Genomic DNA, 25375 nt, shown 5'->3' on the forward strand with positions numbered 1-25375 from the left:
ATTTATTTTAATGTATTATTGATGTCTAAAAGTTTTTGGTAGAAAAGAATGAACGTAACAACTACAGTACCTTTCCAATATACACAAAGCCAAACAACCCCAAGTTCCAAACAAAGACGCCGGAACCTTGGTCTCATGTACCACATCCCCTCGAACATTCCAGCTCTACCCAGAAAATTGCGAACATCCACCATATATGTCCCTTCTACCCATACTCTCTACCCCCAAGAAAGAACGCTAAACTCAACACCACACGCCGTTTCCACCCACCCAAAAATGCCCCAACCAACCTCCCCTGCCCACCCCTCACCAACCCTCCGCCAACAAGTCCTAACCCTCGACGCCGCCCTCGCAACCAACCTAAAGCACATCACGAAACAAAGACAACAACTCATCGCGCGAGGCTTAGTTCCTGCGACTGCTATTATTTGTGATGGATGTGGTGGTGAGAAGATAGGTTCTTGTGATAAGAAGGGGGAGAAAGAGGACGAGGAAGTGAAGAAAGAGTATGAGAAGAAGAAATGGGTAGAGTATGGAGTTATCGTTGTTGTTTCGGTAGCGGTGATTGTTGTGTGGAAGGTTGTGGAGAGGGTAAGGCGGTGGAGATAGGAGGTCTAGCCGAGATCTCGTGATAGAGAAAGGGGCTGACCTCGCATTTCGCGCTACTTGCGCAATATGCGCTAATCGCGCTGGTTTCGATTGTGCAACAGATAGTCAGACATTTGTTGTTGAGTAGATTGTACCACAGACAAATAGTCAGACATTTGTTATTGAGTACTACTCAGTTTCTCACGCTCGGAGAGAATGCTCCAGATATCCTCCACACATTCCAGTGTGTTAAATGATGGAACGCTGGGCAGAGAAAGATAAGCATGCATTCTTTTGGTCTTACTAGGTATCTACCAATGCTTGTTCTCGTTCATCTTGAAATATTAGGAAGCCGACCAACTCCATCCATCCCATGTCATCGAATCGTATACTTCGTGTCATAGCCTGATGATGACTTCCTATGCAGGATTGTCTTCCTAATCGCCATCTCGACTTTTCTATGTCTTCATCTTGCTCAAGTTCTCCGAAAGTTGGGAAACGTCATACTGCGCCGCATCGTGATACAAATCAATGAGACAGCCAGCGCTCCAAGCTTGAGTTGGGGACTGCATTGATGAATTAGCATGGTCTTTCTCGTGACTCGAAGAGGAAACTTACCGAATCGCCGCAGAACTCCCCGTTCTTGTTTGTCAACTCGGTCAACCCCGCCCAAGGACTGCTCTGGATAGCTTCTTTGCAGCCTGCTAACCTTCTTGTGATCTGCTGGAACGCCTCTGTTCTCTCCTGAGGACCCTTTCTTCTCATGAGATCAAATTTCAGTAATGCCCTCAGGAAGAAACCTGTTGGCCAAAGCCATTCTGGACCCTGATGGTAGTTTCGTCCCTTAGAGGTTGCGAAATCGGTTGAGTCTTCCGAGTTGTTGTAGTATGGACGGTAATTCAGATCTGCGGGATCGAGAGTTGCCATGCCAGTAGGGCCACGAAGAACCTTGTCCGCCAAAGTCAAGGCGTGAAGAGCATGCTCAGGAACAAACAAGTCTGGTGCGACAGTCATCGCGATCGGGAAGTTGGCTCGCAGCTGATAGTCTTCGTACTCTTTGCCAGATTTGTACAAGTCTTTGTAGATGCCTCGTCGGTTGATGATCTTCGGGTTGACGTCGTAATGGCTGTCGTCCTTTGAATCCAATGGGACGTAGTAGCACTTCTCGAAGTTGTCCTTCAGTAAAGCTGCCCAGTTGGCCCAAGTAATAACCTTATGCTTTGGATCTGAAGTACTGACACCAGCGTACTTGTACTTCTCCTCCTTGTGCAACTTCGACAACCAGACCAGAGTGCTGTACAAGAGACCAGTTATCTCAATTGCTGCGCCGTCACGCGGAGTTCCGGGAACTCCTTTGCTTCCAGCTCGTTCCGACTCACCCATCTTGTCCATCCAAGTGCCACAATTGTTCTGGTTGCCACCAAATATTATACCATTCTCCCAGTCTACTTTGATCTCTTGATCAAATCCTTCTGAACTCATCTGCATATCAAGTCCTGGACCCGCATTAGCCTCGCGGAATTTCATTCCAGTAGCATGACGCTGAAGAGCTTCTTGAATGATATCTTCAATGGTGGAACTCTTAGAGTACGCTCTTGGATCATCGGACTCGAAGTATGTATCGTCATAAGGCAGAAAACGTCGAGGGACATTGTCTTTGAGAAGGTCGATACCATTTGGTACGATCTTGGTATAATCTTGAATCGTTTGAAGCATGAACCAGATTGCATCACGCGCATTGTATCGTGGATTATTGCCACTAGATAGTAGGTTCGGTACCATGCCATGCTTCAAAACACTTGAAAAGGCAATGATATGTTCCTTGCAGTCGGCATAGCGGCCTGTTCCAAGGAAAAGCCCTCGTGCAGAAATGAAGACATCTCTGCCCCAGCAGCGAGCCCATTCGACAGCGAAATGTGGAAGTCCAGCTGCCAATGAAGGCACAACTTTCTTTGGATATAACGAAGCTGACTTGACATACCCATTCTGTTGGACGCTGACCATGGCAAGGCTCTTCAAGAACCATTGACCATTCTGGACGTTCTCGTTCATGAGCTCGATACCACGGTCCCATGCAGCTTTATAGGCTGTACGAATCACAAGCCCGAAATATCTTGGCAAGAGAAAGCTTGGCAATTTTCGGATTGCATCAAACCTTTCCTTCAGCCAGACAGCAGGCTTCTCTAATTGCTCGTACCCCGGCTTCTTTGATATCCTCTCAAGTCGGCCGACGATGTAGTCCAACGCCCATTGCCCGTTACGTAGGTGTTGGCATAAGGGATGAGCGAGATCGTTGTCTCGGATGATATTTTTCAGAACGCTCCACCAGCCTTGAAGGCCAGCATAGACAAGCTTGCCATGACCCGGAATATCGTAGACACCGTCCTTGCCATCGCTAGAATCGAGCTCTTCTGCCTCACAACGGTACAGCACAAAATTCAAATCAATGAGATTGACATCAGCAAATGCAGCCTTCCCTCCTGAGGTCACATAGGAGTCAAGTCCGGCTGTATGCTCTGCTTCTGGAATCCAGGTTTCGAACAAAGCGATGCTTCCAGGCGGGAATTTATCGCGAACTGAGATGATAGTCTCGTCCTTGTTTGATTCCATTCGAATACCTGGCAGATCGATAACTTTGCTTGGCAGACCTCTCAAGAACTTTTTGTCGCTCAGAACTTCTTTCGTTGCCTCCTCGCTAGTGTCGACTTCGAGCATCCAGCTTCCAAGGTGTCTAGCTTTCGTCCCAGTAAGATGAACAGGACTGAAACCACCGTTGCCATTACCGTAGCCAGGGAAAGCTGTATGGGCAATGAGGAAATATCCTTTCCGCGATTCAGGATGCACACGGTGTACAGTAATGTACTGATCCTCATGATGGATGTGTGTCTCATCATAGCCATCCTTCCCCATTAGTGTGTGTATTTGATTCAGAAGCTTCTTGATGCCACCAATACCACCTTCACCACCACCAACCTCAACCCGTTTTGTTGAAGATTGGGAGGTGTAGAATCTGGTTTCTGAAACGAGATCGACCAATCTCGGGTAGATCTCATCATAACCCATGACACTGCCTGTAGCACTAGCACACATATTTACCAATGCAGCATTAGGAAGAGTGTCACGAGCATCGCGCTTCTGAGCTGGGACTTCGTTATCGTGAGTGCAATCCATAAACAAGGCATGGACAGGCGTTTGCTTGATTCTCCGGATGATTTCCCTCTTGGGATGGCCATTAGCTTGCCCGTTGGGGACGCCGTTGGGTGCATTTTTTGCGTTGTCAGAGACATCGTCAACTTCGAAGCTGCCGATAGGACGACCTCCATGGCGATGGACGAGTCGACTGAGCTCACCAGTTCCCCATGCTTGCATAGCTTCTCGAATCAAAGAGCTGATACCAAGTCGCTTGACGAAGACATAGTCCATCTCCTCGGATCCAGTAAACAGCTCCGCAACCACGAATAGATTGGGACGAACTCTCCTCGCTTCATCAAGAAGAAATTCTGCCACGTGGATTGGAGTGGAGTGGCAGTTATCAATTCGAAAGCCAGTGAAATACTTGGCCATCAGACGCGTGTATGCTGCCATATGGTCCCAAAGAAAAGGACTTTCCTCTCGGCTCTTTCCATATCGGAGCTTCACGCAATCACCCCAAACAATGACTTCTCGACGTAAATAAGAACGAGAACTTGGCCCAGCATTGTCAATGAGAGCATTGGCAGCCCAGATCCAGCCATTGTTGACCAACGCGAGATCTTCTTGATTATGCTTTGCTGTGGTGGAGTTTTTCGGAAGCCGTGTGAAGTAAGATTCGATCAAAGGATTCTTCTGGTCGATAGGACCTAACTTTGGTCCATGATCATCCAATCTGACATACTTTATCCGATTGGACAATTGTTCCAGAATTTCAACGACATCGGCATCGTATTCTTTGTATAGAGGAAGGTTAACTTCGTCCAAGATGTGTATCAGTTTGTTGCGAACAGCAGCTCGATCGGCCGAGTCAGAGGTATCTCCTTCAAATCTACCGAAAATGGCAGTTACGAGTGCTGCTCCAGTAGCCGGATCTATGCGTCGCTTGTAACGTTCCCCCAGAGCATCTGCACCAAGAAGTGCTTTGTCTTTCAAGAATTTGGCTTGCTGTGTAGGTGTTGCGTTCTTGATTGTCTCTAGGCCTCCAAAATCCGAGCCCCCGAAACCCCCTTCAGGAAACGAGATTTTGCCATTAGCCCAGGAATCAACAATCGCATCAGCATCTCGTTCAACATCAATGACATAGTACTGCCAGAGTTTAAGTTTCGCGACAACATTCTCTTTGACTGCTTCCATGAGTTTCGTAAGATCTGCTATTGACTTTAGATCAGTAGGCAATCCATTTGCCGCTAGCTTGCTGCTGAAATCGAGCAATTCTGTGTCCAGTTCCAGAGCAGACCGCAACCAGGGAGCTGTAGAAACATTATATCCAACCTCAGGATGTTCCTGGAGCCATTTGCTATTGTCCGCGGTATGGTTCCAGACGACATCAGTAAGACCAAGAAGACCATATTGTGTTTCCATGCTCTCAACAAGCTTTTTCACATCAGCTTCTCCTTTTGGAAAACATTCTGGGTCCCAGGATAACTGATCATAGATGCTGTATGGCGAGTTTGACACTCCCCTATGCTGTAATGGTGTGAAATGTATGGTGTTGTATCCTCGGGCACTGATTCCTCGCAGATGCTTCTCCCAGTCTGTAGGGTATTTCCCCATGAATTTCGAAATCAATGAGAATATGGACAAAGCGGCCAGGGGCATCTGCCTTCCCTCCAACGTGAGTCGTGGAGCAACATCGATATAGAAGAGTTCTGTCTTCGTAGGCTCGAGGGGTCTTTGCGCAGTCTCAGTGAGTTCTGGAAGAGGTGTATAGAAAGTATAGAAGGCAAATGAACCAGCACCGTGGATGGGGATTGATATTTGAATTGTTCGATTGAAGTCTGGCTCGAGTCTACAAAGTTCAGCTCGAGTGCAAGTGGCATGACGCGATATCTTACTTGAATTCTCGAAACTTGTCTCTTCGGAATTCTGCGCCTTCTTCTGGGATGTTCACCCACAGACTGCCATGTCTGCAGATTGAAGAAGTACCTTCAATCTCGAATCGCACGACAATCGGGGCGCTGGATTTGGGCGTGAGATAGATGTAGCCTCCGGAGACATCGGGGCTTCCATCGTCCTTGAGTGGGAGCAAGTAGACCTCGCTGGAAATCATTGTCTTGGGAGCCATTGTGAATCAGCAGTGGGTGCACAACAGCTCTCGCCGGTCTTGGGGGGAAATTTACTCAATCTGGGGTCCGGCGCAAGAGGGTGAAAAATGAGAGGGCGACGAGAGAATGGAAAAGCAAGAGGATTTTAAGCAATCTAGATCAACAGGCACAAAAACGGTGAAGGAAGGAATATGGACTAGGTCATCTGCTAATGTGCTAGCTGCGAGCGGGATCTGCAGATTCGTTCGGTACGGCTTGGTGAACGTTTGGGTGCTGGTGCTGTACAGTAAGAGTGAAGGAACATACGTCATGAGAGGCAGGCACAATGCGCACGATTGCTCAAGCTTGGAGCTCACCCCCGCCGCTCTGCAACGAAATGCGGTGACCAAAGACTGGGAATTGGAATTACAGGGTGAGTGCGACAAGCATTGCAATTGTCCGCCTTGGTTGTGGTGTTTCAGAGCTTGAGAAGAGAGGATTTGTGGGAGAGCAGAAAAAATGGGAGAGGAACCAGACACGATGCTGCGCTGTAAGTATAGGTATTTACTTTGCTTCCCCATATCGCGTGGTTTTTTTTTCCTCCCCGCGAGTTCCACAGTTCCACAGACCGAGTGAAACAATCAGCCAGCAGCAGTAGCAGCAGCAGCAGCACAAGGCATGCTGAGTCGTCACCTACATATGCTCTGCTCCCACGTGCCATGAATTATTACACGGCGGATGGGCATTGATTGCTGAATGGACGGTTGGCTATGCAGGCCCTTGAAGCCCTCGTCATGGTGCTTCGGCTTGCTGTTGCTGTTCTGCCCCTCGTCGAAAATTATTTCCTTGATCCACATTTACTTCACATGCTCAGACATGCATGCAAGCTCTCCCATCACATTCCCTCGGCTAAACCCTTTCTGTCTTGTTCTGCCTTCCCATCGTGGGCGGTCAGGCCCGCCTATCCTCGGGTTGGCCGTTGGCTGCCTCCAACAAAACAGAATAAAACCAGAAGTTGAGCACAAGACCTCAAAGAAAGTGTACAGGTCTCACCTCAGCCTCTGACTTCATTCGTTACTCGTTTCACTTCTTGATCTTGACTACTTTGTATTCGAAGTTCACAGGCATATGCTTACGATTTTCTCAGTCAAAGCAAGTCAAGCTGCAAGACGACTAATCCAAACTTTCAACCATTTTCAGGTACCTCAACGAGCAAAGATGGCGACTCTCGGCGCACCCACGAAGAAGCATAAGGTGACGATCATTGGATCAGGTAACTGGTATGTGCTCACCCTCAAGTTAAGACTGTACCTAATCCCAGCAGGGGTTCTACCATTGCGAAAATCGTGGCAGAAAACACCAAGGAGCATCCCGAGCTGTTCCAGGAGGAGGTACAGATGTGGGTTTACGAAGAGGATGTTATGGTACCAAAAGACTCGAAGCATTACGATTCCTCGAAAGGAGAATCGCCTCAGAAGCTCACTTCTATAATCAATACCTACCACGAAAATGTCAAGTACCTGCCCAACATCGCTCTCCCCAAGAACATAGTCGCCAATCCCTCTGTCGTCGATGCTGCAAAAGGCTCCTCGATTCTCGTCTTCAATCTCCCCCATCAGTTCATTGGCAGAATCTCCAAGCAACTGGAAGGCAACATCCTCCCATACGCCCGTGGTATCTCTTGCATAAAAGGTGTGAACGTAACCGAATCTGAAATAAGCTTGTTCTCAGAATGGATCGGCGAAGGATTGGGAATATACTGCGGCGCTCTATCTGGCGCAAATATCGCAAATGAAATTGCCCAAGAAAAATGGTGCGAGACCACAATTGCCTACGACCCTCCTCCCATCGATTCCCGAGTCGCCACTCCGACAGGCCCCTCCCCTTCTGCGTCGAGAGTAAATCTCACAATCACGCCCGCAGATGAGGAGCACAGAGATGTGTTGGGAAGAATAAGCAAGACGAAATTAAAGGCATTACCATCAGAATACCCTCCTCTCGACCACGCCACGTTCAAGACTCTCTTCTACAGACCCTATTTCCACGTCCGCATGGTCTCCGACGTAGCAGGCGTCTCCCTCGGCGGCGCACTAAAGAACATCGTCGCCCTCGCCGCCGGATTCGTCGACGGTCGCGGCTGGGGCGACAACGCTAAAGCAGCCGTGATGCGCGTGGGACTTCTCGAAATGGTTAAATTCGGCAAGGAATTCTTCGGCCAAACGGTGCACACGGGAACGTTTACGGAAGAGAGTTGTGGAGTGGCGGATCTTATCACGAGTTGTTCTGGCGGACGAAATTTCAGGTGTGCGAAGATGGCGGTTGAGAGGGGGGTGTCGGTTGATGAGGTCGAGGCGAAGGAGTTGAATGGGCAGAAGTTGCAGGGTACTAGTACGGCGAAGGAGGTTAATAGCTTTTTGAAGGCGAGAGGGTTGGAGGCCGAGTATCCGTTGTTTACTGCTGTGCTGGGTGAGTTGTCTCTAATATTGTTCTTGGGAGAGAAACTAACGTCGAAACAGACATTCTCGAAGGGCGGAACACAGTGGATGATATCCCTGCATTACTTGCACGAGCTGATGATGACTGATTTGGGTTTTGCATGCATTTTGGCACTGGCTGGGCTGGGACTCTGTATACACACTTTAGAGCATATAGCAGGCAAGCTGCACATTTCGCTGCCCTTTCACCTGATAATCATTGACTTGAAAATGAAGTTCGTGGTCGTCACATTGTTCGAGCCGCAGTCAGCACTTTTGCCCTATCCAAAGTCCTATTTCTCCTTCCCAACTACAACCTTCCTCCCACGCACCAACCTCTCAGGAGTATACTCGACATACCAACTCTTCAACCCCACCAGCCAGCCTACAACTACCGCCATCCAAAGCACGGAATGTGTAACTACCCATTCAAACACATCGTTCACCCCAAGCTTTCCGACAATTGGGATGTCAGGGAATGACAATAAGACGGGCCAATTGTCCAACCCCCAAAAAATCACGAATAGCTGCCACGTTAACCACCATTCCCTCGGCGGCTTGCCTTCCCCTCCTATTTCTTTTTCTATTACTGAGCTGAGATTTCTAGTCATTAAGCAATCAGTCACTTATTCTCCAGATTCACCAAAACGGATTCGAATCAAAGTCAAAGCACACACTAACCTAAAGAAAACTTCCTTCAACCCATCAGCAGGCTCAGTCCATTCCTGCACCACCAGCGGCGGGCCGTCGGGGAAGGCACGGCGCCATTCGTGGCGCGCGTAGCGGGGCACGGTGATGCGGCCTGAGGTCGAGGTGTAGGTTTGTGTGGTGTGGGAGAGGGTGATCAGGGCGGTGCCGGAGAGGATACGGAGGTATTCGGTGTGTGTTTCGTGCCAGCTGAGGGGGGAGTTAGTGCTGGGGGAAGGGTTTGAAAAGAGGGATTCTGATGGGAGGGAAGTTTGAGCTTGGTAGATTTGATGTACAGGTGGTTGTACTGTGCATGGACATGGAAAGATGAGCTTACTGGAGACCAGATGTCCAATTTGAGTTTGGTGGGAGTGTGATTGTAACCACTGTGGATGAAGAGGAGGGGTCTGGAAGCTCATAGGTCACGGAGTTCGGACGAGTGAAAGAGGTACGAGATGTTGTATCTGTTCGTGGCATGGTGGCGAGATGAGGTTTGGCCGGATAATAGAAATATGATAACCGTTACCCGCTTCTATTGTGATGGGTTTATGCCGTCCTCAGGAAAATTCTCGATCTTGGCAATGCTGATTGGCCAATTAGAACTGAAGTACATGCTGGAGGCGAAAAGTATGAGTCTTGCAAGCTGCAAGCAGAATCGACTTCCTGAAGCTCAAAGTCCGGAAACCAGTAACAAGCAAGAGGAACTAGAAAGTACATGTTCCGTAGCAGCCCCGACAACATGCAGAGCACGAACAAGAAATGAATACTGTGGCACTTGCCTAATAAAGGTAGCAGGCGAAGATGGATACCGGATATGTAGTAAAGGTGGCCAGAAATCGAAGGGATTTGCAACTGAGAGAATATTCGAGATGATGTGTCATGTCGGTTATCAGGTGAGATATCTTACAGCAAAGTACAGTAATGCACAGAAGGATATTACATGCAAGGAATCTGCTCTTTGATAGGATGAGATGGAATGACAGACGTCGAAATGAAGGGCGTGCAAGGTACACAGTTCCACGTGATGGCCCGCCATTCGGGCGGTGACGTCCGTTTTGCGGAGGATTGAAAGATCGCCAAATTTATTTATCGACGCATTCTCCCCCGCCATTGTTCTACATTTCTCAATCCAACACAACTTCTCGACAGCAAGTTCTACAGCCAATTGCTGGTTTCCTAAAAGTCCTTTCACTATTTTACAACATGGCTGTAAGTCTAGAAAAGTTTTACCTTCTAAATTGAATCAATTGATCAAAAGTACTTTCTCTGACTCATTCCTAGAGTTACTACATAGAAAATCCCAATGTGGGAAACAAGAACGATACTGAAGATTGGAGAAGTAAGATACACCAACTAGACTCTTAGCATATAGAGTCCGAAACTAAACATCTGCAGTTCGAGGCTACAATCCACTCACTCCTCCCGACCTTCTTCAACACGAGATTCCACAATCTGCAAAGTCGAAAGAGACTGTCATAAAAGGTCGCAATGAGGCAGTAGAAGTCGTCACAGGCAGAGATGTGAACCAACGTCTCCTAGTCGTCATCGGTCCCTGCTCAATTCACGATCCCGCCGCCGCCCTCGAGTACTGCGACAAGCTCCTCGCTCTGAAGGAAAAATACAAAGATGATCTGCTAATCGTCATGCGATCCTACCTTGAGAAGCCACGGACAACTGTTGGATGGAAAGGTCTAATCAATGATCCTGATATCGATAACTCTTTCAAAATCAATAAGGGATTGAGGACTAGCAGACAATTGTTCGTGGATCTGACAGAGAAGGGTATGCCATTAGCAAGTGAAATGCTGGATACGATTTCACCCCAGTTCTTGGCAGATCTGCTGAGTGTAGGAGCTATCGGTGCTCGTACGACCGAGTCACAATTACACAGAGAGTTGGCCAGTGGTCTCAGTTTCCCGGTCGGTTTCAAGAATGGTACAGATGGTACTCTTGGTGTCTCAATTGATGCCATTGGTGCTGTCAGACACCCACATCACTTCCTGTCGGTTACCAAGCCTGGTGTTGTAGCTATTGTTGGTACTGTGGGCAATGAGGACTGCTTCGTTATTTTGCGAGGTGGCACCAAGGGCACGAACTATGATGCGGAGAGCATCAAGGAGGCAAAAGCAGCACTGGCCAAGGCTGGTGTTCGAGAGAGACTGATGGTTGACTGCAGTCATGGCAACTCGTTGAAGAACCACAAGAATCAGCCAAAGGTTGCTGCTGTCCTAGCAGAGCAGATCTCCAAGGGCGAGGAAGCCATCATGGGTGTTATGATTGAGAGCAATATCAATGAAGGTGCCCAGAAGGTTCCCAAGGAAGGCAAGGCAGGTCTGAAGTACGGTGTCAGTATCACAGATGCTTGCATTGGATGGGAAGACACCGAGTCGGTCCTTGAGGTGCTCGCAAAATCAGTTGTTCAGAGACGAGAGCTTTTGAAGTCACAAAAGGTTAATGGACATTCATGAATAATAGTGCAATCTTTTCCAAGGAGTTTCGGGAGTTATTTCGCATACCCTCATGGGTTGGACAACAAAAGTTTTAATGGGCATTTAGAAGCTGTACATAATTCGCCTTTAGCAACAACAAGTCCCATCTATTGTGCTTCCACCTGTCCCATAATTAGAGCAGACATGAAAATGTGATGAGAATCGTACTTAATGAATGAGGATATGGTGCATTGTCACACCCAACTTCAATCTTTTGTTTTGCAGCAAGGCACAACGTTCTAGTAGAATCATATATCAATTTCCTTCCAAACCGGTTCCAAGAGCTTGAATTCTTGTTCTTCGTAGTGCTCCTCACGTGAGACCACCACGATTTGGTGTATTTGCTCCGGCCCAATCATACATCGCCAAAGGTAAGCCAGTCAAGGTTAGCCGAAAAAAGCTCGCCCGAATTCGACCTCGAACGAGTCTTCCGATTGCCTCTCACTCCCTCAAACTCACATCCCACCACTCAATTGAGTCGTTTCTTCCTCTGTGAAGTGATCTCCAGCTGAGGCATATTGCGCTCAAGATGTTGGCTAGATCCTGCCTGCGCTCGACGCGCGCGGTCGGAGCTGTTCGGAATGGCGCGGTTAACACATCAAAGGTACGATCAACACCAGTCTTCGAGGCAGCGAGATGAGATGGAAGATATCTCAAAGGGCTAGGAAATGAATATAGAAGAAGCATTGAGTGCTGACTGTGGACAATACAGCGGGCCGCTTCCACGAGCTCCTCCACCGAAGCTGCCTCTCCTTTCCGATTGAACATGGCCGGATCAGCTGCTACTACTGTTGCCATTGGATCAATGGCTTGGTATTACCATCTTTACGGCACAGAACTGCATGCCATGACACCGGCTGAAGAAGGGTAGGTCATTAATGTGGTGGTTCAGACGTTGGGATGAATACCGAATAACGAAAGGGCAAAAGCTGATTCTGGACAGTCTTCATCCAACAAAGTACCCTTGGGAGCATGTAGCATGGACAAAAACATTTGACCACCAAGCGTAAGGAATCGTTGCACTGGATCAGGGTCTTATATACTGACAATCTTGTAGTCTTCGTCGAGGTTTCCAGGTCTACCGCGAAGTCTGCTCATCCTGCCACTCCCTGTCCCGAATCCCATACCGATCCTTGGTCGGTGTTACTCACACTGTCGACGAAGCCAAGGCGATGGCAGAAGAGAACGAGTACGACACAGAGCCAAACGATGAGGGCGAAATTGAGAAGCGACCCGGAAAGCTCTCCGATTACCTTCCAAACCCCTACAAGAACGACGAGGCTGCTCGTGCTGCCAACAACGGAGCTCTGCCCCCAGATTTGAGCTTGATGGTCAAGGCCCGCCACGGAGGCTGTGATTACATTTTCAGCTTGTTGACTGGATACCCCGAGGAGCCTCCCCCAGGAGTTAAACTCGCAGATGGTCTTAACTTCAACCCATACTTCCCTGGTACCGGAATTGCTATGGCCCGTGTCCTCTACAACGATCTCGTTGAGTACGAAGACGGAACCCCCGCTTCATCATCACAAATGGCAAAGGATGTGGTTGAGTTCTTGAACTGGTCTGCGGAGCCAGAGATGGACCAGAGAAAGAAGATGGGCATGAAGGTCTTGGTTATCACCTCCCTACTGACTGCATTGAGCATCTGGGTCAAACGATACAAGTGGTCTCCGATCAAGACAAGGAAGATTGCGTACAGCCCGCCAAAGATGGGTGGAACTGGACCTAATGGACACTAAATGCTGATGACGGGGCCTTTCATTTGTTTCTGAGATGGGAGCAAGCGGGGGAAGAATTGTGCTACTATTACTTTGTACAAAGTGGACGAGATGAAGGGGGATGCTTCATTGGAGGCATGCTAGATCTTAGACGTGCGTTTGTGCCAATACTTGAACCAATTATGTCTCAACCGAACCGTGAAGGCAATGTAGAATACTTCTTCCGTGTTGAAGCTCAAGGAGCTTTACTATGAATTGTAAAGAGCTTTAGCTGAAATTAGGATTGAAGAAGTTTCTGTCTCCCACTGTCATCATTTCATTATTCGATGCTCGTTCTAATCAACAGCACAAAAGCCACAAGCTTACTTAAAAGCTCCTCTCAATTGGCCCCGGGTTGTTTGAGTTGGATGTCTCAATCTCCAATCGATAAGCAAGCTTTCGCTAAGAAAAAAAAAATATTGAAAGCTCTCCAGCCAAACAAAATAATTTCCCCACCAAGGCTCCCAACTTTTCCACAACAACCACGCGAATCCTCGAGAGCGAATTGATGTCCCCTGCCTCATCGCAGACATCAATCCTATCAGATATATCCTCCTTCGCGGCCTGGGAATTACTGCATCCATCCAATCTCGCAGAAGAGAACTCGCGCGAACAGAGCGTGTTCGCTGCTGATATGGCGCGAGAGGAGAGAGTGTGGAGGGATCGGGATAGCAGTAATGATGCGAGGAGTTCTGAGGATGAGGGAGATGGGAGGGAAGATGTTTTGCCTGTAAAGAAGAAGGGGAAGAGTGAGAAGAGGAAAAAGGAGAGCCCTGGTGACGCCGAAGCTGAAAGAGAGGAAGCTCTACCAACTGGGAAGAAGGCGAAGAGCAGGAAGAGAAAGTCCGAGGGTTCTGGCGATGACGATCTTGGAGGAGACGAGGTTTTACCTGTCAAGAAGAAGGTGAAAAATGGGAGGAGAAAATCGGACGGTCCTGGCGAAGTCAAGTCTGAAGGAGAGAAGGCTTTGCCTGCTAAGAAGAAAGTCAAGGGTCAAAAGAGAAAGAGTATCAATGGTGGGAAGATTGGAAAGGCGGAGATCCCAAGTTCTACTGCAGACACAAGTCAGGACAAGAGCCAAGATCTGGTAAGTCATAGCGATGAAGCGCAAAGAAGGGAATCGGATCTAACGTGTGCTTCACAGGGACCAGATTACGATGCCCCGCCTTCGAGCCAACCGCGACCTCTGAGTGAGGATGAGGAGGAGGAAGACAACGGCATAAACCAGATGAAGGTGGAAATTGCCGATTCCATATCCACCCACGACGAAGAGGAGGATGTCAAGCAAGTTCCGAATGGTACTGCACCCAGCAAATCGAATGGCACAGGACCACACGTCGGCACCGATCTGTTGGCGAAGAAATTGGCGGGCGAAATTACGGAGGAGGAATACAAGAAACGAAGAAGGGATGCCAAGAAAGCTAAGAAGATAGCTGCGAAGAAGCTTCAGCGGCAACTTGAGTTAGCTGGTGAACTTCCGATCAATGAGCGCCGCCAAGTATCCAAGCCAAAGCCGAAGAAGATAGTGGTCAAGACGATAGTGGTAAAGACGCCTAAGAAAGTTCGTGTCCCAAAACCACCCCGAAAGGAGCCTTCGGGTATACCACGAATAGCATTGATAGGAAACCCGAAAGTCGTCCTCCGCAGCGGTAAAGAAATCGAACACGATACCACGATCGGTCCCTTAGCTCCTGTTGAATTCGTAACAACGCCTGGTAGCAAGAAAGATAAAGCTAAAAAAGCTAAGATGAATGGCTCGGTCTCGAATCACTTCAAAGCGGTCTACTCAGGCTCCCATCGCATACCTGAGGCAGTCAGAAAGACGATGGAAGAAGCACAGAAGGCTGTGAAGGAAGCTGGCCCCATTGTTGAGAAGACGGTTGAGGAGAACGCGAGTGCCAAGTCGAAGTCCAAGAAGCGGAAGAGAGAGAAAAACCAGAATCGTCTTTCCAAGTCCAGCAATCCGGAAGAAATTGAGGAGCCTGAAATGGAAGATATTCAAGAAGCATCAAAACCTAAACAGGCAAAATCCAGCAATCCCAAAGACGTCGAAGTGTCCCAAAAGGAAGAAACTCGGGAAGCAGCCAAGGAATCTCCTTCAAAGTCTAACAATCCCACCAGCATTGACGACGAGGATGCAGAGCCGCCAGCAAAGAAGAAGAAACATAGGAAGAGATCACGTAACGACGAAGAAGCAAAAAAATCGAGTCACTCGTAGAAGACCAGGACTTCACGAGTGATAAAGCGGTCCTGGACGATGTTCCGAGTTCCGATGTACATTATGATCATGTCGAAGATTCCAAGGCCAAAAAGCCTCAACTACGAGATGCTCATGGGAGATTCTTAAAACGTTCCGTCGACATCTCATCTCAGCAGCTTGAGGAGAAGGAAGAACAGCCCGTCAAATTGTCCTCGTCCCAGCAGCATGAGAAGGAGAAGAAACGACCCGCGAAGACATCCTCGCCCGAGAAGAAAAAGAGACAGCCCGTCAAATCGCCTTTCTTTCCAGAGACGATTGAAAAGAGTTCACCAAGCAAGAAGAACGTTTCATGCATTCCCTTTTCGCCTCTGTCCGCACCTCACTTCGGCCTAATCCAAGAGAAGCTGGCTCATGATCCTTTCCGGCTTCTGATCGCGGTAACGTTCTTGATTCGTACCCATGGAAAGCACGCAATACCTGTATTCTTTGAACTTATGGAGCAGTACCCGACTCCCGAAGCTCTTGCCAACGCAAAGAAAGATGATATCGTGCCAATCATCCGACATCTAGGACTCCAGAATCAGCGTGCCGAGACGTACAAGATGTATGCCCAGATATGGCTCGATAACCCACCTACGAAAGGCAGACGGTACCCGGTCCGTGGATATCCTGATCCAGAATCTGCACGAGATGTGAAGAAAGACGAGATAATAGACGACGACGATGAACGGCATGCTTGGGAAATCGGGCACATGACATCTGGCCCATATGCTCTTGACTCTTGGCGCATCTTCTGCAGAGATAACTTACGAGGCGTGGCAGATAGCTGGAATGGGGAGGGTACGGAAGATGGGTTTCAGCCGGAATGGATGCGTGTTGTGCCAGAAGATAAAGAGCTGAGAGCATATCTGAGATGGATGTGGTTAAAGGAGGGATTCGAATGGGATCCTTTTACAGGTGAGAAGGAAGTTGCTAGTCCGACGCTGATGCGAGCTGCAATGGATGGCCGAATTGCTTGGGATGATGAGGGTGGTATGAGGATCATTGATGGCGAGGGCATGTAGAATAAAGTAGGATCTTGTTCAATACTGAATACCAATGTTCAGTGAAGTCCTATTGGCTCTCTTACTGCAAGACGACTAATTGCCACCCAAAAAACCCCGATCCTTTGCCCCAAAAGCAAGCCAACATTTACAACCCTTGACTTTCAGTCTTCCGGTATACAACTAGCACCGTATTACAATCCACTCCCCGCTTGTGGAGTCGAGAAATTCCTGCTCGAACCCAGATAAGCTGCAACGACTCCATCAAAAAGTCTCAAGAAAGAACCCAGAATTGATCCAGCAAGTCCACGAACCCCATGAAACAGAAACACCAAACCAGAAATCCTTGCTTCAACCACGTCCGAAATCTCCCAAAGACACCAAACGACGAAGAATAACCTCCAGAGTGTAATCTCAAACACCTTCCAGCTTCCTCTGACCTGCGTTACTCGATCATCGTTCAGAGGCTCTGCCAAAGTATCCCTGGAAGTCTTGGAGACTTTCGTATCGGTAGCCTTCACGGTGGGTGGATCTAAAGCGATGAGTTTCTCAGATGGCTCTTGGACATCTGGTCGCTCGCGAAGGACAGCACATGCCTGCTCGAGTAGCTCGAGAACGGGATCCGCGGGGCTTGGTGGGAGGGGGTGTGAAGCGGCATTGGAAATGTCGTCGTTGACCGAATTCTCCGAAATCTCTGACGCATCTTCGTAAATCGAACCCGAGTCTGATGGCGCTTCCTTCTCATTTACAACAATCTTTTCCTCCTGCTCCGAGGAAGCATGAAAGATCATCGGTTCGATCCGTGGATGTTCGGGAAGCGAGCTGAGGGTAGTCTCGGCGTTCTTGCAGTCGTTGAGACGCTCCATCTGCTTGTTCAGAATGCGATTTATACGCAGACTTTGGTCATTTGACAATTCGCCTGAGAGTTCTCTCCTGGTCTTGAGCGCCGAGAGCTGTTGTCGGATTTGGTCTCTCTCTTCGAGTGTAAGCTTTGGCAAGGGCTCGTCCTCGGATCCGTCTCTGAGGAGGTCGCCCACGAGGAACGAAAGCCTAAAACTTTGCGGATCGACAGGCATGCTGTAATGATTTCCGCAGGTTTTCAGATGTAAACCTGCTCGAAGATGAGAATGTGGGAATTGTGATAAGAACGGGTTCAAGGAATATTCTGTAGGAAACAGGATTTTGGAGATATTATATTTCTGCTGTTCTTATGGCTTCTGATAAACTGTAGGCAAGTTTCAAGACCACAACAGGTAGCTTCCAGATACTGTGAATAAAGAAATTAATGAAAGATTCCACCCGCCTAGCATGGATAAGCAAGGCATCCAGGTCCAGATTATGCACGAATATGCGGAGGTGAAACATAGGTTTCGAAGAGGCAAGCAAAGAGCCCTAAACATATAAATATGACGACACTTGCCTTGTGTACGATGCTTGAAGAAAGAGAAGAGTTCGAACCTTCTTTGATCTAAAATACTAGCTTCAAGGAAGGGTATCAGAGTGTTTCACACGTGATTGGTTCGCAGCGGGCGTCTTAAAATTGCAAGGAAACGAAACAAGCTCGAGTGAGAAGTGAAAAGCAGCAAAAACGGATTCAAATACTTGACTATGAATACAGACAGCTTTTCCGATAGTTCATATGACGGGAGACAGTTAAGGAATAACATTAACACCCGAGTCGAATTTCATCAAGCTCCAGTTCAAAATCCAAGGAAGCGGAATCACTGAGCGGCTCAGAAGACAATTTGGTGTTGCCTATCCACGTTAGCAAATATGTCCAAAGCAGCAGTATGGAATTTCAGGGAACCAACAAGGTATCCCGGAGATCAATTAGCATTTCCCGACAAAGACCTCTCAAACACGTTCGTGGTATGGTCATACACCATCTTACCATAGCCCTCCTCACGATATTGATCGATTAGTTTACTATCCTTCACAATCTCAGCATTCCAGTTGACTCTGTAGACGCCGTTACCCTGTCCGTCTTTCATCACAGTTGATCTTGCAACCCCGACGCCGTTCGGGCGCTCCACAAACCCATCGACCTTTCCTGTGATACCATGATCCGTAGTAGGCGGGAACCTGGTGCTTGTACCTAGAAAGAGTGTTCGTTGCCCAGCTTCCTCTGGAGTGATACACATGAGATGAGTGTAGACTGGCAAAACAGTATATCTCGAGATCTGCGCTGGAAGCCAAAGAAGTCCAGAAGCTGAAGCAAGAGCATGATCCATAAGACGACCTCCGACTTGGCCGGGGTAAGAATGAATGAAACTGACTGTCGGACGCTCCTTTGCGAGTTCCTCGAACATGAGATCGGTCATCGTGGAAGCAGCACGACAAGCTTTGATGTTGTCGAAGTGTTTGCGACACTCAAGATCGTCTTTGTCGATGGGGCCTTCGAATCCTGGGGCAAAGACGGAAATCACACGGGGAGAAGAGCTTCGCTCAAGCAGAGGCAGAAGATTCATTATCAAACGCTGTCTGGAATAGAACTGGAGTGCAGAGTCTGTGTCCATTCCTTCTGGTGTATCTACAGCTTGTCAGAGCAGTTGTTTCCTTATTAGATTAGCTTACCATGTCGTCCACCAAGTCCCAGATACCCTGGACTGATGCATAGAATGTCGATATGGGTCTCAAATCTCTTGATCTCCTCACTCATTGAATCAACGTCTTTGATGAATGAGAATTGCCCTTCGATGGGCATGAATGTTGCCATTGGATTCAAAAGTTTGAGATTATCAATGATAGGCGTCGCATTGGCTTTTGACCTAGTGATGATGTATGCCCTTGGGCCATTGGCATTCTTGGCTAGTGCTTCTAGGGTTCCAAGACCAATGCCAGAAGTAGCTCCAACAAAGACTGCGACAAGACCGGGCGGAAGGTCCTGTAGGGAGGCGTTTGACTTCTTAATATCTTTCAAGCTAACCATTTTGTTGAATTGTAGCTCAATGATGAGCCGTATCTCCAAGTCGAGGAACGGTGGCCATATTTGAAGGTCCACCAGGTCTGTCCATCATGGCAGGATCACCTGACACATCAGCTCGCAGTTTGGGAGAATATATCAACCCATTCTGATGGCTCATGAGTGCAAGCAGTTTGTGTTGGTCGCTAAAGAAAAAGCTTGTGAAGTGGTGTGATAAAAGTTCTGACAACAGATGTCGGAAGATGTCTTGAATCAAGCCTCGGCTGCTGCCAAGCGAAAGCTCGCGGACACCTGAATTCTGAAGACGTATTCGCAGATGGCCGTACCTTTGCGTGCAATCTCTATTATCATCCTAGAGGAGAATACTTGAGAAGATTTGGTTTTCTAGGGTTTTCATTTTGATGCCACAATGCTTCTCCATTGGAGCTTTCTGAAGCAGGCACATGAAAACCCCTGCTCAGGTACCATTAGACCAAGCATCTGCTCGGGTCAGCCATTAACGCGTATTGCTGACTTACAGATTTCCTTCTCCTGGTTCGAACCTTTACTTGCTAGACTTAGCAGACCACACAGTTTCATGTGATGCTGAAGCGGGCCCCTTTTCTAGTCCCCTCGCTTATAGAGGGGTCGAAGAATCTATCCCCTTTTCGTCATGCCTCGGTGATGCTCAATTACTTCCACCGCGTCATCGATATTTACAGTCACGATGTATGCGAGTTTATATACGTAGACATTTGCTCTTTAGATACTTCATATTCTTGCCTTGATTTAAAATTCGTTCTGTAGTCCCATCTCAAAGAATCGTTTGTAGAAAATATTTCAATTGCATTTGATCAAGAAAAAGTCCATAACTGCCCCACATAAGGATGCCTCCCCAGGTTTGTTCCAACATCAAATTCTGTATTTCAAATCAAGAGACTGACATATCTTCAAGGGCAAGAAAACTCTTCGCGAAAGTGCTCTCGAGACGAACAAGAATAACCCATCACAACTCGGAGATCCCATCTCTCTCAAATCAGAAACCGCAGATAGCTCACCCACCAACCAAGACCGCGGAGCCTCATCCTCCTCTCAGTCTTCGTCATCCGTCAAGGAGAATCTCAAGAGCACAGCACCAGCGCCCACAGAAGGGGACACGGACGGGAAGGGAAAGGGAGGACATCAAACTCTGAGACAAAAGGCGATGCAGAAATTGGAGGAGAATCCAAGTCAGCTGGGCGATCCTGTTAGCTTGAAGGCGGAAACAGCAGACTCAAGGCCGACGGATCAGGATAAAGGCGCGGCAGGGAAAGGTGGAAAGTCAAAACTTTGAGTCTAACATCTGGGGTGCATGAATTGTTAAAATTTGGTTCGAGACATTGTAGCTAAGACAATGTTTAACATACTCAAAAGTAATTTTGGGGAAATCCACACTATATTTTGATAGTACCATCAGAAACGTCCATTGGCGTCTCAATCAATTCACACTTTCTGTGTCATTGCCCGAGAGATGTTCCAAAAAGTCCTGTTCCACTTCCGAAGAATCCGTGTTGTCACTGTCATCCGAATCTGTGCTCGGATACATAGAGCATGTTTGGCACGAGTTCCTGTATTCCAAGTACCTAGATAGATATTCCGGCCAGTCTTCACATTGCTTCCAGCCATACACCAGGCGGTAAGGCCCATCCCAAGCTTTGCCGCCTCTTCCGTCCGAAAACAACTCCTCCATATTCGGGAGTGTAGGGCATGGAATGGCACAGAGTTCTGGGGGGAAAAGGTTATGAAGTATCAATCTGTGTTCCTCCGCCGCAACGTGTTCCATCCCCCTGCAGCCAAGCTGTACATGTACCATTCTTTCTACGTCGAAAACGAGCAGAAGTTCTTTTAACGATTTGAGAGCCTCCAATGTCCTCTGCAGATTTTCATCCAATCTCAGGTCGGAGTCCGTATAGGGGACGAGATAGTAGTCGCTAAGAGCGAGATATCGAAGACCGTTGAATTCCGCGTCCTTGAAAGTACTGACTAGATGTGGAAGATCCTCACGGAAATGCTCGTCGAGGAAAAGGGTATCCAGTTCGAAGTTAAATCGTACGGTGGCAGGGAAGAAGACTGATCCAAAGCACAGAGGATATCGACTAATAACAGTGTTTCGTGATTCTCGACAAATATCCAAAGCTGGTGGGGACGGAGCATAAGTGTAGAAGCCTCGGGCGTCGATCACCTCATAGCCTTCGTACAAGACTTCTATCGTTCGAGGCTTGCACATTGCCTCGAATATCAGACGGCGAATTTCCGCGGGAAGTTTTGGGAATACTGTAAATGTCTGAGGTCGGTTGGCCATCAAGGTTTGACGAGGCATTGTGGCAGAATGCTGAGATAAGTAGGCCGCAGGCTACTAAAGAAGAAATCCCTGCCGCTGGGTTGTGCAGTTATGCACTCGGAAGTTTCGAATCGCTCCTGTGCTGAGTATGGTAGTGATGCTCGGTTTTGTATGCTGCTGTTTGTACATGCGGCTGGATCGTGTATGTTGTTGGGTCGTACGGTACTTTGCTCTGATTTTCGAGAAGTCATGATGTCTAGGGCACGCGTCAAAGAAGAACTTTTTGCCATGCCACGCTAACCAAATTCGGTGACCGTGACCGAAAGTATCGAAGCACTCACCGCCTGGACCTTACTCCTCACAGATCAGATCGACGATATCCCTGCGAGACTAATCAGTCTGATATCTATTAAGACAGCCATCCCATATAAATATTGGAACATCCCACAAATCTCAGTAAATACTTTCCCCTCAGTCACTGAAACCTGGCGAAGATATGGCGGCTTCATTCACCCTCTTCCCTGAGCTCCCTTTCGAACTTCGCCTCAAGATATGGCAATTCTCAGTGCCAGGCCCTCGCATTCTCGGTGTTGGTCATGAGATACAGTACAAAAGCTTCTATGGGAGGCTTCTTCCCTCAACTATAGAATGGAGAACCTCGGACCCAATTCCCTCCCTCCTTCACGTCTGCCATGAATCTCGGAAGGAAGCTCTCAAACTTTATCAACGATCCCTTGGAGTTCCTTTGAAACAGGGAAAGAACTACATCGACTTCGGCAATGACACCATTTACTTCGGCGGCCCAGGCAGAGGTTTCTCAGATCTGGATGTTCTGCTACAGGCATCGTTCAACCGGCCCGGCAATTACCTACTCGATATGTTCCTCGGTGCCGACTACGGAGTGAGAGACGCCGAAAAGATTCAACGGATGATTGTCGACATCGATGAAGACCGATACGGGAGAAGGCTGTTCATTTGGGATGAGATCCGTCTGTTCACCAGCCTGCGGGAACTGACTATTCTTGTCTGGGAGGAGGACTCGGAAGCTGATCGGCTTATGGCTTTATATCAGCGGACACTCAGCGAGACTGTTAGGAAGCACCCAGAGTGGTCTATTCCTGAGATTGTGGTCATTGCCATGCACACGAAGAAGGTGTGGGGGAGTGTAAAGGCATCGACGGTAAGCGAGGATTAAGAGCGGGGAGCTTTGGCAATGATTTGCCATTTGTATTTTTGTGTATCGTTGGTGAAGTAAATTAGGATAAAGAGTACGCAGAGTCTTTACTACTTGTCGCGTCAGTAATCTGCATCGTTGTCGTTTAGTCAACTTCTTTTTCTTTTGTTCTTGCTCTTACGTTGAAGTCTACGATTCTGGTTGGCATTCACGTCGGAATGCAATTTGGTTCTGCGATACATCTTTACCATATCTGAAGCCTATGTGCCTAATACGAATTCCTCTCAAGTTTCCCATTCCCTTTGCCTGGTTGCCCCTTTGCAACAAGCGAGACATTCAACCGAAGCTCGCCAAAATCCACGAAGTAAAAAGGCAAAGGAACAGGCAAAGGAACAAAGAGACATCTCGCAGCTCCACAGCTTCATAGTAGCCAGAAGCAAAAGAGTTAGACCCGGTGTCGATTGTCTTAATCTCTTTGTCGTGTGTCCACCGGACTCGCGATATGGCGCGTGTAGACGTCGTTAACTACTCGGGCCCAGGTGATCTTTTAACGCCGCCGCCTGTACCACAATTTTGCGCTTTCATTTGCCCAACCATTTTGCAATGTCTGGGTCCCACCTAAGCCAGGTCGGTCGCTTCTGGTACCTACAGGGCGACGAAATTTTGCTTATTTAAATCTATATGAGTATTACTCGGCCGCACTTTAGCTCCACATCGGTAAGGAAAATGTTTATTTTACGGCTTTGGAGGTTGGACTTGAGTATGAGTGTATTTCTGTTTGCTTGCAATTGTTCTTGAGGATGTAGAATTGTGCTACCACAAAGAAGTCCTGCACTTGGTCGGTCATATTGATTGATAGGTCATGATGGGGCTCACGCCGCGCCTTCTTTTCCACCATCATCGCACCAATGCATCTCTCTTACAAATCCAAGATTCATTGCAATATGTTAACATCACCGCAGTATCTATCTTATCACCCTCAACTCCATAAAAATACCACACTCGCCTCCCGAAACACCCACGCATTTACAAAAGAACAGCAAAGACACCTGCTAAACCCAAAACACCCATAAACGCCCACCGCACCTCTCTCCGTCCAGCCTCCGCCCGCATGCAATACCCATCATCCGCTTCATCGTTCTCACACCCATCCCTAATCTTAACTTCCCGCACCTCCCGCTTGCGAAGCTCATACTCCTCAACTCTCTCCCTCCGATACTCCTCATAATCAACACCTATCTCCTCCGCCAGCTTCACCACTTCAAAACCCACCTCCTTCTCCCCACAATCAGAACCAAAGCCCGGCAGCAAACCCACCAACCACCCAACAGACTCCCTCACCAACTCAAAACTCGGCGCCGCCAAACTCTCCGTGAACGCCATCGGCCCCGTTATGGGAATAGCAGAGACGATCGTCCCAGCCATAGCATGAATCAGTAGAGCTGAGAAGCTAAAGATTCTTGGGACTTCCAGCGAACGCCCTGCTGCGGATGTGGGGATGAGGGGACAGGATTGTTGTCCGGTATAGCCGTCATATTCACACGACTGCAGGGCTGCTTTCTCATCGATCGTTGATGGAGACGAAATATTAGTCGGTGTAGCAATCTCCAATCCCCCGCCTCCTCGACGGTATTTATCGACACTTGGAATAGCCACCGCCGCAACACCAGGACCTCTTCCTGCCAAGAGGAGATGAACAGCTAAGCTCCCCAACCCAAAAAACCGCGGTATCGAAACAGACCTCACACCGGCCGAAGCTGCTGTGACATTAGTAGTAGGACACATCGGCTTTCCTTTCCAACCGCAATCATTCCTTTTCCTGGATCTCGAAACTTCGGTTTGGCTTAAGAATCGTTTCTTTAGCCATGCAATAGGTTCCCCGATAACGACCCCTGGGGTTGAGACGATCCACTTGCAGAATACATAGGGAGTAACGAGACGAGGGGGTAAGTTCTCGGTCCAGGGACAGGGGTAGGTCCAGAGGCCTGGGAGGCCGCACCAGAGTTGCGCTTCTTTGTTGCTTAGTACGGCTTGCGACCTCTGCTCGTTTTCTGGGGCAGTGGTGCTTAGAGCTGGTGAACGGTGAGGGGGGTTGAGGGATGCGATGGAGCTTGTTTGAGCGGCGAGTAATGTTGCGCTGTCGTGGTATGAGGTCCAGGGGTCATTTGGGGTGGCTTTCCAGGAGCAGGGGAAGGGTTGCGCTGGGGATTTGTGGGCGCAGGTTGGGTTGTTTTGTCTCTTTTCCAGTGAAGAGGAGTGGGGTATTGATAGAGATGTTGAGAGGTGGATGCACGCCAGGAGAGAGAGCAGGGATGTGGGTTTCATGGTTGTGGTAAAAGATGTGTAATAAAGAGTGTTGTTTTTTGCAAAGATGTTTGCTTGTTTGGTTTTGTAATACAGTGCTGTCGAAGCAATATACTGTTTTCAATAGCAATTAGGCCAGATGGGATTCACGAATATCTGTGACTCAATAGGGAAGTGGCCAGGACTCAACACCTACTGCACAATAATATGATCAAAAAGTT

The 25375-nt window shown here is 48.2% G+C and overlaps 13 protein-coding genes across 13 annotated transcripts; 7 read left to right on the forward strand and 6 right to left on the reverse strand.

Annotated features, from left to right (window-relative positions):
- Positions 1–257: 257 nt before the first annotated feature.
- Positions 258–609, forward strand: LY89DRAFT_777719 (uncharacterized protein; the record flags this gene model as incomplete). Its single annotated transcript, XM_018222158.1, has 1 exon — positions 258–609. Exon 1 carries the CDS (start codon positions 277–279, stop codon positions 607–609), a length of 333 nt encoding a protein of 110 aa, XP_018077016.1. The 5' UTR covers positions 258–276.
- Positions 610–869: 260 nt separating this feature from the next.
- On the reverse strand, positions 870–6192 carry LY89DRAFT_607404 (putative glycogen debranching enzyme). The gene is made up of 3 exons (XM_018210458.1): positions 5616–6192; positions 1207–5569; positions 870–1154 (listed from the first exon to the last, which is right to left on the reverse strand). Exons 1-3 carry the CDS (start codon positions 5843–5845, stop codon positions 1047–1049), a joined length of 4701 nt encoding a protein of 1566 aa, XP_018077017.1. The 5' UTR covers positions 5846–6192; the 3' UTR covers positions 870–1046.
- Positions 6193–6756: 564 nt separating this feature from the next.
- On the forward strand, positions 6757–8870 carry LY89DRAFT_680777 (glycerol-3-phosphate dehydrogenase-like protein). Its single transcript, XM_018214136.1, has 3 exons — positions 6757–7084; positions 7129–8270; positions 8321–8870. Exons 1-3 carry the CDS (start codon positions 7023–7025, stop codon positions 8386–8388), a joined length of 1272 nt encoding a protein of 423 aa, XP_018077018.1. The 5' UTR covers positions 6757–7022; the 3' UTR covers positions 8389–8870.
- On the reverse strand, positions 8686–9488 carry LY89DRAFT_680778 (uncharacterized protein). Its single transcript, XM_018214137.1, has one exon. It carries the CDS (start codon positions 9382–9384, stop codon positions 8905–8907), a length of 480 nt encoding a protein of 159 aa, XP_018077019.1. The 5' UTR covers positions 9385–9488; the 3' UTR covers positions 8686–8904.
- Positions 9489–9836: 348 nt separating this feature from the next.
- On the forward strand, positions 9837–11594 carry LY89DRAFT_680779 (phospho-2-dehydro-3-deoxyheptonate aldolase). The gene is made up of 3 exons (XM_018214138.1): positions 9837–10174; positions 10247–10304; positions 10361–11594. The coding sequence occupies exons 1-3, from the start codon at positions 10169–10171 to the stop codon at positions 11431–11433; spliced, it is 1137 nt and encodes a 378-aa protein (XP_018077020.1). The 5' UTR covers positions 9837–10168; the 3' UTR covers positions 11434–11594.
- A 342-nt stretch (positions 11595–11936) lies between these two features.
- On the forward strand, positions 11937–13435 carry LY89DRAFT_680780 (putative cytochrome c1, heme protein, mitochondrial). The gene is made up of 4 exons (XM_018214139.1): positions 11937–12058; positions 12167–12321; positions 12398–12460; positions 12512–13435. Exons 2-4 carry the CDS (start codon positions 12221–12223, stop codon positions 13191–13193), a joined length of 846 nt encoding a protein of 281 aa, XP_018077021.1. The 5' UTR covers positions 11937–12058; positions 12167–12220; the 3' UTR covers positions 13194–13435.
- A 410-nt stretch (positions 13436–13845) lies between these two features.
- On the forward strand, positions 13846–16475 carry LY89DRAFT_728786 (uncharacterized protein; the record flags this gene model as incomplete). The annotated part of the gene is made up of 3 exons (XM_018219305.1): positions 13846–14298; positions 14356–15391; positions 15457–16475. 3 exons carry the CDS (start codon positions 13846–13848, stop codon positions 16473–16475), a joined length of 2508 nt encoding a protein of 835 aa, XP_018077022.1.
- Positions 16476–16648: 173 nt separating this feature from the next.
- Positions 16649–17530, reverse strand: LY89DRAFT_728787 (uncharacterized protein; the record flags this gene model as incomplete). The annotated part of the gene is made up of 1 exon (XM_018219306.1): positions 16649–17530. The coding sequence occupies one exon, from the start codon at positions 17528–17530 to the stop codon at positions 16649–16651; it is 882 nt and encodes a 293-aa protein (XP_018077023.1).
- Positions 17531–18097: 567 nt separating this feature from the next.
- LY89DRAFT_636878 (uncharacterized protein) lies at positions 18098–19578 on the reverse strand. The gene is made up of 3 exons (XM_018211505.1): positions 19029–19578; positions 18266–18984; positions 18098–18209 (listed from the first exon to the last, which is right to left on the reverse strand). Exons 1-2 carry the CDS (start codon positions 19381–19383, stop codon positions 18281–18283), a joined length of 1059 nt encoding a protein of 352 aa, XP_018077024.1. The 5' UTR covers positions 19384–19578; the 3' UTR covers positions 18098–18209; positions 18266–18280.
- Positions 19579–20243: 665 nt separating this feature from the next.
- Positions 20244–20689, forward strand: LY89DRAFT_664467 (uncharacterized protein; the record flags this gene model as incomplete). The annotated part of the gene is made up of 2 exons (XM_018212772.1): positions 20244–20255; positions 20312–20689. The coding sequence occupies 2 exons, from the start codon at positions 20244–20246 to the stop codon at positions 20687–20689; spliced, it is 390 nt and encodes a 129-aa protein (XP_018077025.1).
- A 144-nt stretch (positions 20690–20833) lies between these two features.
- On the reverse strand, positions 20834–21715 carry LY89DRAFT_664468 (uncharacterized protein; the record flags this gene model as incomplete). Its single annotated transcript, XM_018212773.1, has 3 exons — positions 20834–20925; positions 20979–21120; positions 21206–21715. The coding sequence occupies 3 exons, from the start codon at positions 21713–21715 to the stop codon at positions 20834–20836; spliced, it is 744 nt and encodes a 247-aa protein (XP_018077026.1).
- Positions 21716–21937: 222 nt separating this feature from the next.
- LY89DRAFT_307337 (uncharacterized protein) lies at positions 21938–22992 on the forward strand. Its single transcript, XM_018206608.1, has one exon. The coding sequence runs from the start codon at positions 22173–22175 to the stop codon at positions 22869–22871; it is 699 nt and encodes a 232-aa protein (XP_018077027.1). The 5' UTR covers positions 21938–22172; the 3' UTR covers positions 22872–22992.
- An 884-nt stretch (positions 22993–23876) lies between these two features.
- On the reverse strand, positions 23877–25175 carry LY89DRAFT_728792 (uncharacterized protein; the record flags this gene model as incomplete). The annotated part of the gene is made up of 1 exon (XM_018219307.1): positions 23877–25175. One exon carries the CDS (start codon positions 25173–25175, stop codon positions 23877–23879), a length of 1299 nt encoding a protein of 432 aa, XP_018077028.1.
- Positions 25176–25375: the final 200 nt, after the last annotated feature.

Source organism: Mollisia scopiformis, assembly GCF_001500285.1.
Source record: "Mollisia scopiformis unplaced genomic scaffold LY89scaffold_3, whole genome shotgun sequence".
Taxonomy (NCBI): Eukaryota; Fungi; Ascomycota; class Leotiomycetes; order Helotiales; family Mollisiaceae; genus Mollisia; species Mollisia scopiformis.

What these genes read in the sequence shown, in the direction of transcription:
- LY89DRAFT_680780 (XM_018214139.1), top strand. Translation starts at nt 12,221, where the DNA reads ATGGCCGGATCAGCTGCTACTACTGTTGCCATTGGATCAATGGCTTGG. An exon ending in ATGACACCGGCTGAAGAAGG is followed by an intron (nt 12,322 to 12,397) that starts GTAGGTCATTAA and finishes GATTCTGGACAG; the next exon opens with TCTTCATCCAACAAAGTACC. An exon ending in AAAACATTTGACCACCAAGC is followed by an intron (nt 12,461 to 12,511) that starts GTAAGGAATCGT and finishes ACAATCTTGTAG; the next exon opens with TCTTCGTCGAGGTTTCCAGG.
- LY89DRAFT_680778 (XM_018214137.1), bottom strand. Translation starts at nt 9,384, where the DNA reads ATGAGCTTCCAGACCCCTCCTCTTCATCCACAGTGGTTACAATCACAC.
- LY89DRAFT_307337 (XM_018206608.1), top strand. Translation starts at nt 22,173, where the DNA reads ATGGCGGCTTCATTCACCCTCTTCCCTGAGCTCCCTTTCGAACTTCGC.
- LY89DRAFT_680779 (XM_018214138.1), top strand. An exon ending in CGATACTGAAGATTGGAGAA is followed by an intron (nt 10,305 to 10,360) that starts GTAAGATACACC and finishes AAACATCTGCAG; the next exon opens with TTCGAGGCTACAATCCACTC.
- LY89DRAFT_607404 (XM_018210458.1), bottom strand. Translation starts at nt 5,845, where the DNA reads ATGGCTCCCAAGACAATGATTTCCAGCGAGGTCTACTTGCTCCCACTC. An exon ending in GACAAGTTTCGAGAATTCAA is followed by an intron (nt 5,570 to 5,615) that starts GTAAGATATCGC and finishes TGAACTTTGTAG; the next exon opens with ACTCGAGCCAGACTTCAATC. An exon ending in GGGAGTTCTGCGGCGATTCG is followed by an intron (nt 1,155 to 1,206) that starts GTAAGTTTCCTC and finishes TCATCAATGCAG; the next exon opens with TCCCCAACTCAAGCTTGGAG.
- LY89DRAFT_680777 (XM_018214136.1), top strand. Translation starts at nt 7,023, where the DNA reads ATGGCGACTCTCGGCGCACCCACGAAGAAGCATAAGGTGACGATCATT. An exon ending in ATCATTGGATCAGGTAACTG is followed by an intron (nt 7,085 to 7,128) that starts GTATGTGCTCAC and finishes TAATCCCAGCAG; the next exon opens with GGGTTCTACCATTGCGAAAA. An exon ending in GTTGTTTACTGCTGTGCTGG is followed by an intron (nt 8,271 to 8,320) that starts GTGAGTTGTCTC and finishes ACGTCGAAACAG; the next exon opens with ACATTCTCGAAGGGCGGAAC.
- LY89DRAFT_636878 (XM_018211505.1), bottom strand. Translation starts at nt 19,383, where the DNA reads ATGGTTAGCTTGAAAGATATTAAGAAGTCAAACGCCTCCCTACAGGAC. An exon ending in GGGACTTGGTGGACGACATG is followed by an intron (nt 18,985 to 19,028) that starts GTAAGCTAATCT and finishes GACAAGCTGTAG; the next exon opens with ATACACCAGAAGGAATGGAC.